This window comes from Acomys minous (genome assembly GCF_964271855.1).
Source record: "Acomys minous genome assembly, chromosome: 7".
Lineage (NCBI taxonomy): Eukaryota > Metazoa > Chordata > Mammalia > Rodentia > Muridae > Acomys > Acomys minous.
The window spans coordinates 33,895,260-33,908,947 of NC_140488.1; the positions used below are offsets into that span (position 1 = coordinate 33,895,260).

At 44.9% G+C, this 13,688-nt stretch overlaps 1 protein-coding gene across 3 annotated transcripts in view; it reads right to left on the reverse strand.

The window, feature by feature from the left end:
* The window catches only part of ATP1B4 (ATPase Na+/K+ transporting family member beta 4), a 123,431-nt gene that overhangs the window by 7,575 nt on the left and 102,168 nt on the right, over window positions 1–13,688 (reverse strand). The window contains exons 1-4 of one of the 3 annotated variants that reach the window (XM_084788749.1): window positions 10,053–10,506; window positions 5,660–5,927; window positions 1,764–1,892; window positions 1,391–1,495 (exon numbers count right to left, since the gene is read on the reverse strand). In XM_084788749.1, coding sequence (XP_084644875.1) covers window positions 1,391–1,495; window positions 1,764–1,892; window positions 5,660–5,927; window positions 10,053–10,115 — 565 coding nt within the window. In that variant the 5' untranslated portion in view covers window positions 10,116–10,506. Of the gene's footprint in view, window positions 1–1,390; window positions 1,496–1,763; window positions 1,893–5,659; window positions 5,928–10,052; window positions 10,507–13,688 lie in introns of those variants that run through there. The other 2 variants (XM_084788750.1, XM_084788751.1) reach the window with 2 other exon arrangements.

A 13,688-nucleotide genomic window follows, 5' to 3' on the forward strand; every position in this document is an offset into this window, starting at 1 on the left:
AGGTGCAGACTCTGAAGCCCAGTTTCACCCCAAATAGCAGCGAGCATTACTAGCTAGCACGAGGCTGAATTTCTGACATCCACATAAATGGCAACAGCACAGTCAGGAAGCATGGCATTTCTCAAGCTTAGAAGTTGGTACAAGTCATCTGAAAAAATTTCAATGGGGACTGAGTCAATACCTAGGGGGTGTGGTCTGAGACACTACCAAGACCTGTGCGATGCCCATGCTGCAGACCCTGGGCTACCACTATTGAGCAGCAAACAGCACCAAAACAAAGGAGTGCACAAAGTGACTCTGCTGCTGGGAGATTGTGATCAAGTCACTCCCCATTTCTGAGACCCGCTTCTCTCATTTTAAAATGGGCACAAAGGGTTCTATTATGCCTGGGTGAAAGTAGAATGACAAAAACGTACATCTTATTTTTAATAATACTTCCTGGCTTATGCTAAGAGAGAGCATTCCCCTAAATTGGTATATATTCTATTAGCTACCTTCACCTCATGCCCAGTTCCTGTTTCAGCCAGGCCAGGCCATCCAAAGCAGTCTAGCTCAGTATCCCTATCCATAAAAAATCAGTAGGTGCAGCAATGCAACTTCAAAAGGGCATTTACTGATTGACTGTGAGATGGTTGTCTCCCTATATAGCTCAGCCTGGTCTTAAAGTCCTGAGTTCAAGTTAAGCTCCTTCCTAAAATTCATGAATGTTGGTTTTACAGGCACATGCTATCTATCATTTCCAAGTTGGGGTTCTTCATTACTTTTCAGTAGCAAAAGCAAATCAAGGGGGAAAGGGTTTTTTTTTTTTGGCTTACAGTTCTGAAGGGATATAGTCCATCATGATAGAGAATGCAGAACAGCAGGGAAAACACAGTGGCAGGAGCAGAGAGCTGGAGGTGGCCACATTGCATCCATACTCAGGAAGCAGAGCGTGAACAGAAGTGAAGTCCGGCTATAAAGCCTCCAGCCTTGCTCCCAGTGACTCACTTCCTCCACAGCTGCTCGCTCTCCTAACAGTTCCAAGGCTGCCTAAACTATCAATGCCTCCCCGCTCAGAGAGTGAAAGACAAAGGCATTACAGATACAGGCAATCTCCCCACCCCCCAGCCCCCAGAGTTATCACCTGGAGGTGCTCGAGGTTTGACAAGATGCTGTAGGGTGTTCATGAAGAGAAACCAAGTCTGTGCCTTAAGGAGCTTGCACTGGCCAACACACAATCAGAGCAGTTTTTGTTTTATTTTTATAAAGGATGCTGGCAGGTAAGCAAAATAACATAGGGCCCTGATTGGTACAGGGGACTAAATCAGATTTCCGGGCCACATGGCTTTTGAGTTTTGGATCCCCACCCACTATTTTTCTAAAGAGCTTTCCACTCCTCAGGGGAACTTACCCTGGAGAAAGCCATTTAGGCTAATCACATAGTGCTGCCAAGTTTCAGGTTCGGAAACATTGAAGTTGAAGTTAAGGCTATGCGCGAAGGGTCTGATCATAACACCTGGCAATGGAAACAGGTCTTAGCTATATCAACCCATTCTTGGACAATTTTTTTATACAGGTCCCCATGACATTCCCTCCCCCCCACCCCCAGGCAATCAAAATGAAAAGAACCATAATTTGCCAAGTACCATTTCACTTTTCCTCTTAATAACTGAATCTCTAAGTCATTACCCGGAAGAACCCAAGTGAATTGAGGCTGAACATGCTGTGCAAGCGGATTTCTGCCCAGAGAGTTCTGACAAGGCAGGGCATCTGGGCACACTCACCGGGAGGTTTCACCTGCTCGGTGAAGGTCGGCATGTAAGGACTGATGGCTAGGAACAGCATGTATATGAATAGAGTCATCACAGCGGCCAGGGAGGCATAGAAGAAGAAGTAAATGACTAAAATAAGACCTGTGGAGCACGAAGATGACAGTGGTTAGTGCTTGCCACTCAGCCCCACTTCCCCACTGAAACTCGTGAACCATGATCAACTCAGGCAGATTCAGATTATCCTTGTTTATTGGGACTTTGTCAATCTGGAATTCGTGGAGATCAACTGTGTCAGAGGGTCTGACTGCAGTCTCCCTTTACAGTATTTCCAATGGGAAAGTCTCGCTGAGCACATGATGACTAAGAACAAGATCATAAGACTTCGACACAGAGCAGAGGGGAAATTGTTTGGGAGTCTTCTGGGCGGGCCGTGGCTGATGTGCCTGGATACAGATCATTCTCCACTATTCATTATGACAGGTGGTCCTGAAGGCACCTATTGGCTTGGTTTAAGTGATTATAGATAGCTGCAAGAGGTGAAAACAGCATTTCTTTTTACACAGTCTAGAATCCAAACCTTTGACTCATTTCCACTGGACTTGCTTCTAATCAAGGCTTATCCTTGCCCACTTATTGCAAATCTTATTCATTCTTAGCAAAGTTTAAGTGGCTCTTCTTTCCAAAGAGAACGTTAATGAAGGATGGGAAAGACGGTAGGAGGAAATGATACTTAATCACTGACACTTGCTGTATGTGAACTCAGCAAAGTTGTAGATTCTCCAACATATATTTATCTGTATCTGTGAAAGTATCTGAAGTTTATTTAGTCTTTTCATAATCTTATCCCGACTCTACCACTTCCAGATGTTTAATCTTGGATATGATGTTTGTTACTGTGTGCCTCTGTGTCCTCATCCTATAAACAAGGACAGTAGCATAATACTTGCTATATTAAATAAGCATTAAATAATGCATATCAACACTATGGCACAGAGCCTGGCAGATCCTAAGTGCTCTATAAATGGCATCCATCATTATTGCTATTATTAATATTGTTATTATTGCTATAGGCTCAGAAGCACAATTGTATGAATTGCCCTTCTGTGGATTGTATTAGGATTATGCGTGTTTTAGGACTATGTAGCACAGGATGAGGTGAGTAAGTATGAGATAGCTGCCCAGAACTTCTTTTACATCCTTCCATGGAGACCTCTCAGGCAAACATATTTGGCTTCACTCTTAGGTGTGACATGATGTTGAAATGACAGACATGAATTGAATCATGAGCCAGAGGCTGGGACAAACCATACAACTTTGCTGTGTCCCATAATGAGTTCAAACATTAATTTTTACATTAAACCATGAACCAAATGAGGTTGGGAGGTTGGAGAGAGAGACTGACTATAGTAATCTAGCCGGAAATGGACCTGACCCTCTACATTGTGCGAGATGGGCTAAAGTGGAATTGGAAAATGGATGCGTGCCTGTGAGTCTTGCCTGTTGCTCACTAGCTATCCTAAAGGGGTGTGTCGTGTGTTTCTGCCTCCATTTCTCCACTCCCATTCCCAGCCCAGCAACAGTCCAGAGCTATCCTAGGGGCCCAAGAGATCCAGTTTCATGCACGAAGGGGAATCAATGGAACACAGGTTGATTCCCTTGGAACTATGTTCTTTCTTCCTTCCTTAAGATGTGTGGGCCAGAAAGCTGTAGATAAGATCATGGCATTAGTAATGAGTCCCCTTGGCCCCACATGGGAAAAAGGTGACCTTGAGACTGTGATGGCCTAGTCTCTGCCCTAATGTAAACACAGAGATCTCTCTAATCCTTCCTGGTCCAGTGGATCATTTCCCCTGGTGCCCTCCTCTAGGCTTCTGCACTGAATAACATCCACCCCTCCCCAAGGCTTGGACAGACCACTAAGTGTTCACACTTGGAACTCTTCACCCAACTAGGCAGTCAGTCCCCTGAGGCTTTACAAATGGGTATGGGGCTTGTTCACTGTTCAAATTCATGAAGAAAGCGAAGCATGCTGACAAGAGAATGCCCTCTTGTAGTTGAATCCCAGGACTGACACTTAGTTACTGTGTGGCTCTCCCTCAGCCTCACTTTCTGCATTTGTACAAGGGGATAATACTACTATGACCTCATATGATTCTTGTCAGTGTTGAATAAGATAATATATAGTTCCTAAAACTTGGTGTTGCCTATCTACCAAAGAAAAAGACCAGACTGTACTAACAGGCTGGGCAACTGGATGGAACATGCTGATGTCCAGATTGGAGCAGGAATAGGAAATGCTCAAGTGGTTACTTAGCTGTCAGAAAAGAAGGCAGCAATGGCCACACATCATGATGTGGGTGTCATTTGGACATTTGTCCTTCACACTGGGACAGTCTCACAGGAGTCTGAATTGCTGGGCTAGCCTAAGCCCTTTGAACCATTGGTCTGGCTGCAGCCTACAGTGAAGCATCTCTGTGGCTCTGCTTCCCCACGTACTTGCACCTTTCTGCTTGTCATCCACCAGAGCAATAGCCACAGGCGAAGCGTCAGTGGCTATTTAAGGGTTAAAGTATGCCCCCCCCCCAGAATCGTACTTGCATTTCATAAGGCCTGTTTTTCCAGTCCTCTTTAGGCAAGGAAGAAACAGCTGTGCTCCGTCTGGAGCTCCAAGTGAGTGCCCAGCATTTGTCTGCAGCTTGCAGAACATTGGAATGTCCCTTAAATGGTCCATTCGTTCCAGTTCCAGGGATGGGCATGGGTGGGGCTGAGAAATGAGGAGGAGCGATGGGAGTTGGGTGTTGTTTAGAGCCTCACACCTGCTATTACGAATTCCAGGAAATAGAGCTGGTTGCTTCAGGCAAATTGAGCTCAATTAGCAGCATTGGGTACAAAACTGCCAATTCTTAGCCAAAAGGGCCTTTGGAAGGAATGGCCATTAACGTCAACAACCTAGACCCATGGCAGCAGGGGACTAGTACTACATCCATGGCATTCGCTGCTTTTCATTTCCTCCTGTGGGTTAACTGAGTTAGGAATCAGCAGCTGCATTCTTTCTTTCTTTCTTTTTTTCTTTCTGGGCTGTGTGAGATGCAGCAGGTATGAATTTTTACTACCCACAGCATCTTCTGAGGAGAAGGCTCGCAGTCATGGTTTAAGGTATGAGTAGAACCCTGGGAAAGGAGTTCTGAACAATTTGTAAAGTAAAAATGGTGGCATCACGTGATACAAAGAAAAAGAACTAAGATATGACATTCTATCATGGATCAAACAATGAGGAAACTCAACTTTGGTCCCTAGCAATGATCTCTTTAAAAGTAATTCTTCTGTGTCTACCATGGAGACGGAAAGCACTGAGAAGCTGAGGGCGGGACAGGCTTCTGGGCTCTCCTTCTCTAACATGGGTAAGTGAACTGATAAGGCTTTATAGCCCCCTGGTCATGTTAACAGGGCCTTGGCCTCGTATCCTAGAAATAGTCTTGCACAGTTTCCTTTCAACCTCATGCTTTTCAGCCTGTCTTGGAGTCTTATGATGATTCTGTTACAGAGGCAGAGCCGAATCCCCTCTCCCCCTTTCCGTGTGGGGAGATTGATGAGCCCATTGTCACATGCATAGAAAGTGACATGACGTGGGCTTGAAAGAAAGCCTGTGCTCTTTCAACCCAGGCTTGGTGTTATTTTATACTGCATATTAAGACTAGTAGATTGCAGCACACATTCACTCGTGTGCATCTATTTACTGCCTTTTCTGATGAATCTGATGTGTCCACAGCCCAAGGACGATTGTGTCTTTCTGTGAAATATTAAGAGCTGCCTATAACAAACCCATCCAGTGTATGGCCAAAGAGCTCTGGATACCACATCAAAAGCCAAGTACACCAGACTGGGGCATTGGGACGAATGGGACTTACTCCGACTCTGACCTGTTCGGGCCAGAGACATCCTTTTCTCCGGGTCCCGCAGGTATTCATTCATGATCTGCAATTTCTGCCACCAGGCACTGCCTGTTGGCTGGCCCTGACCTTCTTCTTCCTCCCTTTCTTCCTCCTCCTCCTCCTCTTTTCCTTCCTCCTCTTCTTCCTCTTCCCCCAGACCAGGAGCCAGCATCACCTGAGCCTCTTCTTCCGCTTCTTCCTCTTCATCTGCTAAGTAGTTGTGATTCACTTCATCCTGATCATCCTAGACGGTGACAAAACACAAACCTCTCTGTGAAAAAAAAATCCCCATGGCATGTCTCACCAGCCAAAAATAAACGGAAACAACTCAATATTTGGAGGTGCTTCAAATTTCTACATCCCCAGAAAAATACCCATTGTCGCAAGAGGTGGATTTGCTTTCTCCACTCTTTTGGAAGAAGCATCCTTTCTATGGCTCACATTGAGTCACTATCATTCCCACTGTGGTGCTCAATTTTACTTTCAATGTCTGGTATTTAGGTTCTCCCTCTAGGACATATCATAGCCCGGCTCTGTTCAGGGCCTTGAATTTCCAATTATCTTTGACCTATCAGGACTGAGCTGAGCTCACACTGAAGGGCTGAGTCGTTTTAGACATTTATGTCTCTGATGGCAACGGCTCAGCCTGAGCCAGCTTTGTCCTAACACTCTGTACACTTTCAGCTGCTTGACCTCACCATCCTAAGTTGTGCCTAAAAATAGGCTCAGACAGATATCAAGAGGACAGGCCAACTGCTGTACCCCCTCCTCAAAACTTCCATTTCCTTCCCAACACAAACAAGGACTCGTTTCCTGCTTCCTGCCTTAAGCTAAATGGACAGACCCCCTGAGGAATGAGATCTCAACAGATATTTCCTTTGCTTGCCCCTGTAGCTTAGTTTAAAAGTCGGGCACACCTTTACTGACTATTCAAAGCCAAGTGATCAGCCCTGAAATCATACACATATAAGTAACACTAAATGAGTTTGAAACAGAGTAAAAAAAAGAGGCAAATAAGAGGGGTTTGAGGGAGGAAAAGGAAGTGGGGGGAAGGAAGTAGTTATATTTCAATTTTAAAAATTAAATAAAAATATGAAAACAAAAGTTGGGCACAAAGTAAGTATTCAGCATACATTTGTTGATTTATTACAGCCAGCACTGGAGATTTGAAACAGTAATCTTTGAATTGTTTTAAGAAAGCTAAACAAAACAGAACGAGAGGAAGAAAGACAGAAAAAAAAGAAAAAAGAAAAAAGAAAAACAAAAACAAAGCAAAACAACCAGGGCGTCGTCAGTGGAATTTCAAATGCCTCAGAGGTAAAGGCTGGACACTTGTACCATCATTCTTTGGGGGTTTGCCAAGATTCACTGCAACAGCAGAAAATCAGGCCACCCTCCTTTCTCTGTGCTCTCCAAGTCCAAGAGTGTCAAGGCTGGTGCACCTGTTGAGGTTGGATGTGCCAAACGCTAGAGGCCATGGACTCTGTGCTGCCCCCTTCCTGCCCGATTCCTCAAAGGCCACTTAGAGGGCACTCAGTTACCCATGCTGCCTTTCGCAGAGAGTTGAGCAAACTGGGTGGTTCTCGGAATCAGTAAAAGTGTTAACAGAGTGACAAATCTGTGCTCTCTGCACTTAGTCTGCCCGGAACTCTCCAGCTCTTGCATATAGCGCCCTCGAATTGTTTTCCAATTTGTTCAAACGTACCGCTCCATATCACATACCATATCGGAACTTACGGGGGCTTCCAAAATATGATTGTCCAACTGAGCTCCAGAGAGGGGAGAGGATCTGGCCAAAGCCACACAGCAAATCCATGACAGTGTTGACAGTCTCGGAACTTGTGTCTCTTGATACACTGCACAGTTTCTCCTTCATCCCATTGAACACAAGTGGCTAGAAGTGGCTTAGCAGATTTATGAACATGATAACGTCTTAGAGTCTGTGTTCCCAAAATGTAGGTGCTTATAATCAAGGATTTCTGACTTTGACATGGATTCACAGTATAAGGCTTAGGAGAATCAACCTTGCCTATTATTCAATGCTAAATGAAGTAATGCACGGTTCTTAAGTCTTTCACTTGTGTGTGAACTTACGTATACATTTACCTCCCAAACCAGCTTTGCACACACAGGTGAAAGGTCCGTCTTTCCTAATGTTCTGTGCTCTATCCATGACATGAAGCCCACAGCGAGGTGCTCAGTGGGTATTATTGGTGCCACTTGCCTGGGTTCTGGAGGGATAAGCTCTGGATTTTGCCACCCTTGACCTTAGAAGTCATACATACCAGATTTGCCAGTCCTCACGATCCCTCGAAAACCCAGGCACCAAATTCTCACAGAATTTGAAATGTGACATTTCATCAGGAAGGGTTTCAAATCCCTTTATATTTCTGGAATGAGTTCCTTTTTTTTTTTTTTTTTTGCTGGTGCTTGCCTTCCACATCTGCTCTACAGAGGAAGCAGCTGGCCATGGCCTCCGCCTTATCTTATTTGTAGATATGTGCTCTCCCAGTAATCTTATTAAAATGGCTGCCATTAAAGTCTTATCCTCCCAGGAAGAATTAATCTTCTTGGAGCTTATTTTCCCCTCACGGAGTCCTACCACCTGAGTCTTATTTCTGGAAGCTCAGATAACTTCTTTCCTCTTCCCTGCTTTCAGGGATAGGAAAATGTCACACTGTGCAACACAGGCTTTCCCCCAAAGGCTCCCTGTTAACGGAATCCTGTGGAAAAGGCACTTCCATGCAATTATTTAACACTCCAGTAGGAAATGCTTTGGGGATGAGGACGTTCATCGCCAAGGTTCTGTTTCTGTCAGTTTCCTAAAGTGGCACCTCCCTCATGTGATAGTGAGTGTGAGCATGCTCAGATATGGTAGTGGGTGTGTGCTAGGGCCCTCTTGTTGCCCTAAAAGGGAAGCCTGAAGGACACAAGGTAGCTCCATTTTGAGCAATCTAAATATATAAACAAACATACAAATAAGCAGTATGACCCAAAGGATAAATTTGTATCTTGCACTGAGTAACATCATGCAAACATCTGAATGGCTGGTTAATTTAAAAGGAAAAAAAATTACACATCCAATTGCGTCAAATGATTTATTTTTGACTTGATCAGATATTATAAAGAACAAGATCTCCTGCGGCCCTTAAAATGGAAACTTCTGGACGAACAGTTGAAATTGCACACAACAATTTTAGCAATTTAACGTAGAAAAGAAGCCAAATTAGGTCTGGCTATATATATTCCATAGATTGTGACTTGTCTTGAGAGAGAGAGAAAAACTGCAGGTATCAAAAGAAATATTCTAAGAGTGCTAAGAAATTCCCTTAGTAGTTTACATGAGCATAGAAGAATTATGCAGGTTTTTTTTTCCTGCTTGCTGTTGACAGCTTTCCCTTAATTCCTCAGGCGTGTAAGTGACCATATGCAAAGAAAAAATGGTTTATGGTTTGCTTCCTTTGGGAAGCATCTAATTACCATCTGAAGAACGTTGCAGAAAACCCCTCCTGAGAGTGTTGTCTGTGTACACTTACGATTTAGAGCAAAGTAAATGTAATGATATGTTCGCCGTAAAAGCATGTGTAAAGGAACCTGCCAGCAAACAGTGATACAGAAGGTGTGTGTGCGTGAGTGTGTATGTAGATGTTTGGTGAGGTGAGGCGGTAGACAAAGTGGTGACATGGGTGACGGTGGATCGGAGCTTCGAGAGGTTCCACACCACAAACACAGTGGAAAGAGCACAAGTTAGAAACAAGATGCACATCCTCATGTTGGGCTCCCCACTAGCTTGCAAGTCAGTCTGGCACTCTGCTACCCAGCTGCCCCCTTCAACATAACGAGGGCTTCCGGAGAGATGATGTTTAGGTCTCCTTCTGGTTCCTATCACAAATTCTGTGATTTTAACTAGAGTTTGAAGTTTATACCTTAGAAAAAAGAGCAGCTGGTTCGTAAACGCCACCACCCAAAGGGACGGAGACAGCTGGACAGGCAGCGCCTTTCATTTTCTCTTCTCATTCCCTTTTTTTCCTGGTCGAATTTCTTGCAATGAAACCTCTACTCCCAGGCTCTAAAGGTCTGCCTAGATTCTAGATTCCTAAGATAAAGCTTCAAAGGGCTCCCAATTCCCCGGTATCTTCCCATTCCTTTACCTCTGTTCCCCCACAAAGGAGAAACCCTCCTGTTGAGTAATTTAGGGTGCCCTGGGGTACTGGGAGTCACTGCTCTTCCTCCAAAGTCTGGGATTTCCTAAGCTTCGTTTATTCCTGTTTATCCCAAGGCAAGGCAGTCATAATCCAAGATCTACACAGCATCCAACCCAACCAATTAAAAAAAAAGGCAACAAAATATTCTGCTCCCCAAGACTCACAAGTCTGTAGCGATAACCGTAAGGAAAGGCCGGAGCCCTTCTGGAGCGGAGCTGCCTTCTCATGGCTGTTCAGTGGGCCAAGGTGCCGCAGAGGCAGGCGGGTAGGGCAGAGTTCTGGAGCTTCTGCTGGTCCAGGAGACACTGGTTGCTGGGGACACTTGGCGCCTACTAAAAGTGAACCTTGCTGGCACAAGCCCTTCCCCAAAATAATCTAGCATGCTCCTCTCTCATTGGTTGGCCCTTTCCCGGAATCAAAGGAAAGCCCTTTTGGAAAAGCAAGCTCATCATAACAGGGAGGGGGAGAGACTATGGGTCACGAGGATGAGCAATTCACCGCCCCCTCCACGTGCCTTTTCACCCCTTGCCCTCCTCCAGCACCTGAGACACGATGGGCTCCATGGAAATCTTAAGTCTTATTCTTCTCCATTGAAAGTTGGATAGCAATGTGTGTGCGAGGGGGCGGGGCGCGGGTGGGAGTTAGGGTGAGGGGAGATGGCCAAGAATAACTTGCTTTTTTCGTGAGGCTGATCTCATGCGAAAGGATCTAGGGTGTCAGGGAAGATTCCCTTTGCTCTCCCTACCCTCTTCTCCCCACACTCTCTAAGCCACCTATAAAATATTCCTTACTGGATCAGTTCATGAACTCCTGGAAAGTGTGTATGATGCCTGTTAAATTTTAGATGCAAAGCTCCTGCCTTAAGCCTCCCTATCAGAAAGAGGGTCTTGGATATAAAGAAGCCTTTTTCTAGGCCACATGTCGCAGTGGCCCCATCGGTCACTGCCCCTCATACACACACCCTTGGAATCCTGGCCAAATTTCTGTAGTGGTTGAGATCTATATTTATCCCTTAGCATCAGGGCAGGGAACAAGCCAGAACTTTGCAGTGTCAGTTTCTCAGACATATATAACTCCTGCAGCCAAGATGTGATCCAGCAAAAGAAAACGAGGAGAAGCTGCTAAGAACACTGGATAGCACGGTGGGTCTGTTTGGTTCACCTCTCTAGGGTCTAGATGGAGTCTGTGATCCTTCCTTTAAAAGCCACTGCCCTCTTCCATTTTATCCAGGTGGCTGAAAATATTGAAAAAAAAAAAACCCTAAGGTCCTTGGCATAAGCAAGGCAAACAGCACAATCACTTAGGCAGAATTAATCATAATTCTGAGCCTATGCTATTCTGATGACAATGGTTTTAGTTATGGTTAAATAAAGACTTCATTTACTTTAATGCCACTTATCAGGGCTCTTCCTTAACAGAGCTTCCCCCAAGACACACCTGTCCCCATTTTTTTTTAAAGAGAAAGAAGCCATTTAGAAAAAAAAAAAGAAGAGAAATCCATTACTCTCTGTGGGTTTCAATCAAATTAAGATATATTTCAGGGAAGGATTTGAGCCAGGCAGATTTCTGCCTCTATTTCTCATTCTTTCTCCACTTCAGTACCTCGTGTTATCCCTGGTGTTGATTATGAGAAATCTGAGGCCCAAGGAGGCCTCAAAACTAAATACAGGATCCATTAACTGGTACTATCTTCCTGGGGGAACCCAAGTTCAGTTCCCAGTGTCCACGTCAGGTTGCTTGGAGGTATCTGTAACTCCAGCTCCAGGTAGGACAATGCCCTCTTCTGGCTAGCCTCCATGGATACCCGCACGCACTTGGTGTGAGCACACACAGAGAATAAAATACACCTTAACAAAAGAGGATATGATAATTTTAGTTTCATTTCAAGAATCAAGAGTAGGGGGACAAATGAAGATTTAGAGTGACAAGACTTCAAGTAATAAAATATTGCATTCTCCAGAGTCTTTTATCCCAGGGCATTCTGGATGATTAGTTTCATATATACTTAGTATACCTGCAGTGTGTTTTGACTACTGTCCAGACTGCCTTCTGGAGTGCCAGCTGCTGGATGGGAAAAACAAAGCCATATCCTGTATGATATTAACTTCACCCCCCTTCAAATCCTTGTGTGTCCACACTAGTTAAAAGAGGCACTGTCAGAATTTAAGAGATGGCTCAGTGGTTAAGAACACTGGCTCCTCTTCCAGAGATAAGTCATTCGAGAAAAGGAGTGATAGGCCAAATAAGGGCCGGAGGCTGCCCATAAACACTTCTTAACAAAGGGTGTCCTTCTTGAAGGGAATGGAAGAGAGAGATTTCACTTGTGGCTATGATGATTAAGGGAGGGTTTCCAGAAAAGGCAGGCTTCAGGCCAGACCTTGAAGGGCAGTTCTTCAGACTGGAATAGCTACTGCCTGACTTTGATGGTGTCAGCCTGGTTCCTGGTGTCCAATGCCCCCCTCCCTCCTGAATAATGGCCAGCAGGCATAGCCAGCAGGCTCACTGGCTACGATCAGAGGATTTCCTTGACCTAAATGGTCCAGATTATGGCCCCAGATCCCTATTTCACTGGGTTCCAGGAGGATCCCTTAGCACATCACATTCCAAAGCAGTTTCCATCTGTCGAGTACAGTTGTAAAGTAAGAGATGCTTTCATTTCGAGGGACTGAAGGCCATAGGTTTGTGACTATATAAGACTAGACCCCTAGGGGAAAAAAATGAAGGCTTGGGAAATTGTGAAGTCCTTGTGGAAATTCAATCCTATTTCTACTCACTAAAAGGCACTAATGAGTATAATACAGGCAAGAGATGTTGGTTCAAACAAACAACTAATTGGAATTAAGAGAAGAAGTGTGCAGAGGCCTGTAATGAATGGATATGCTAATTGGTCTTCTTTGCTAGCCCCTTGGGCTTTGGCTGTGACATAGACTAGCCTATTAGATGCCTGCTCTGTAATAGCTGCTGAACGCCGGAGCCCTTTATTGCCATGGTAACATTGATGTCTAGAGTCTAGCTGAGCCCTGGACCTCTTAATTTACTACTCAGGCAGCTACAATTCTTTGGGTTTTATTATTCTTCGTGCCCTGGGTGCCAGAGTGGCAGTGAATCATGCTTATTCATCCTCTGCACCACCCACGGTGTCTTTGAATAAGTCAGGGTGTCTCTTACTGTGTGCGATGAGCAGATTATTAAGTTAGAGCCTATTTCTGCCTTAGCTAGGCTGGTACCTCTCAGGAACCCTATGTGCCTCTGTAACTGCTTACTTACCTGCTGCCTCAAATGGCTTTTGGCAACCAGAATGATGGCACTGCGGTGGCCCCACAGTGGCCCTGCTTCCCAGCAACTTTTGCTTGCTTGGTGAGCAAGGTGGAGTGGTGCAATATTAGTGGGGCAGCACTGACTGTGCAAATGAACTTCAGAAATGCACAGGGAGGAAGTCGTTTCAGAGTCCTTGCTGGGCACCGATGCCAGAAGTTTTAGTTTCTATGTGGGAGAGCACATCCCTTGTGCTGAGTGATGCCAAAGGAAGGCAATAGGCTTTAAAGGTGAAAAGGTGCAGGGGTAACAGTTTAGTTTTTGGAAGATTTTTGTTAAACAAGTCTACTCAGAGAGATCAGTTGCCTCTGCAGGTTAGTAGGCAACTTGCCAGTGGAGCTGGTCAAAACTGGGTGTCATAGGACAGAAGTGCCCTGAACATTCGCTGTCAGAGAAGGGCTTTGCTGTGTGACCTCTTAGAGCTTGCCTAACCTTGAAATGTGCTGTGTCCACATCTGATGCTGGCTGCTTTATTAGGACATATG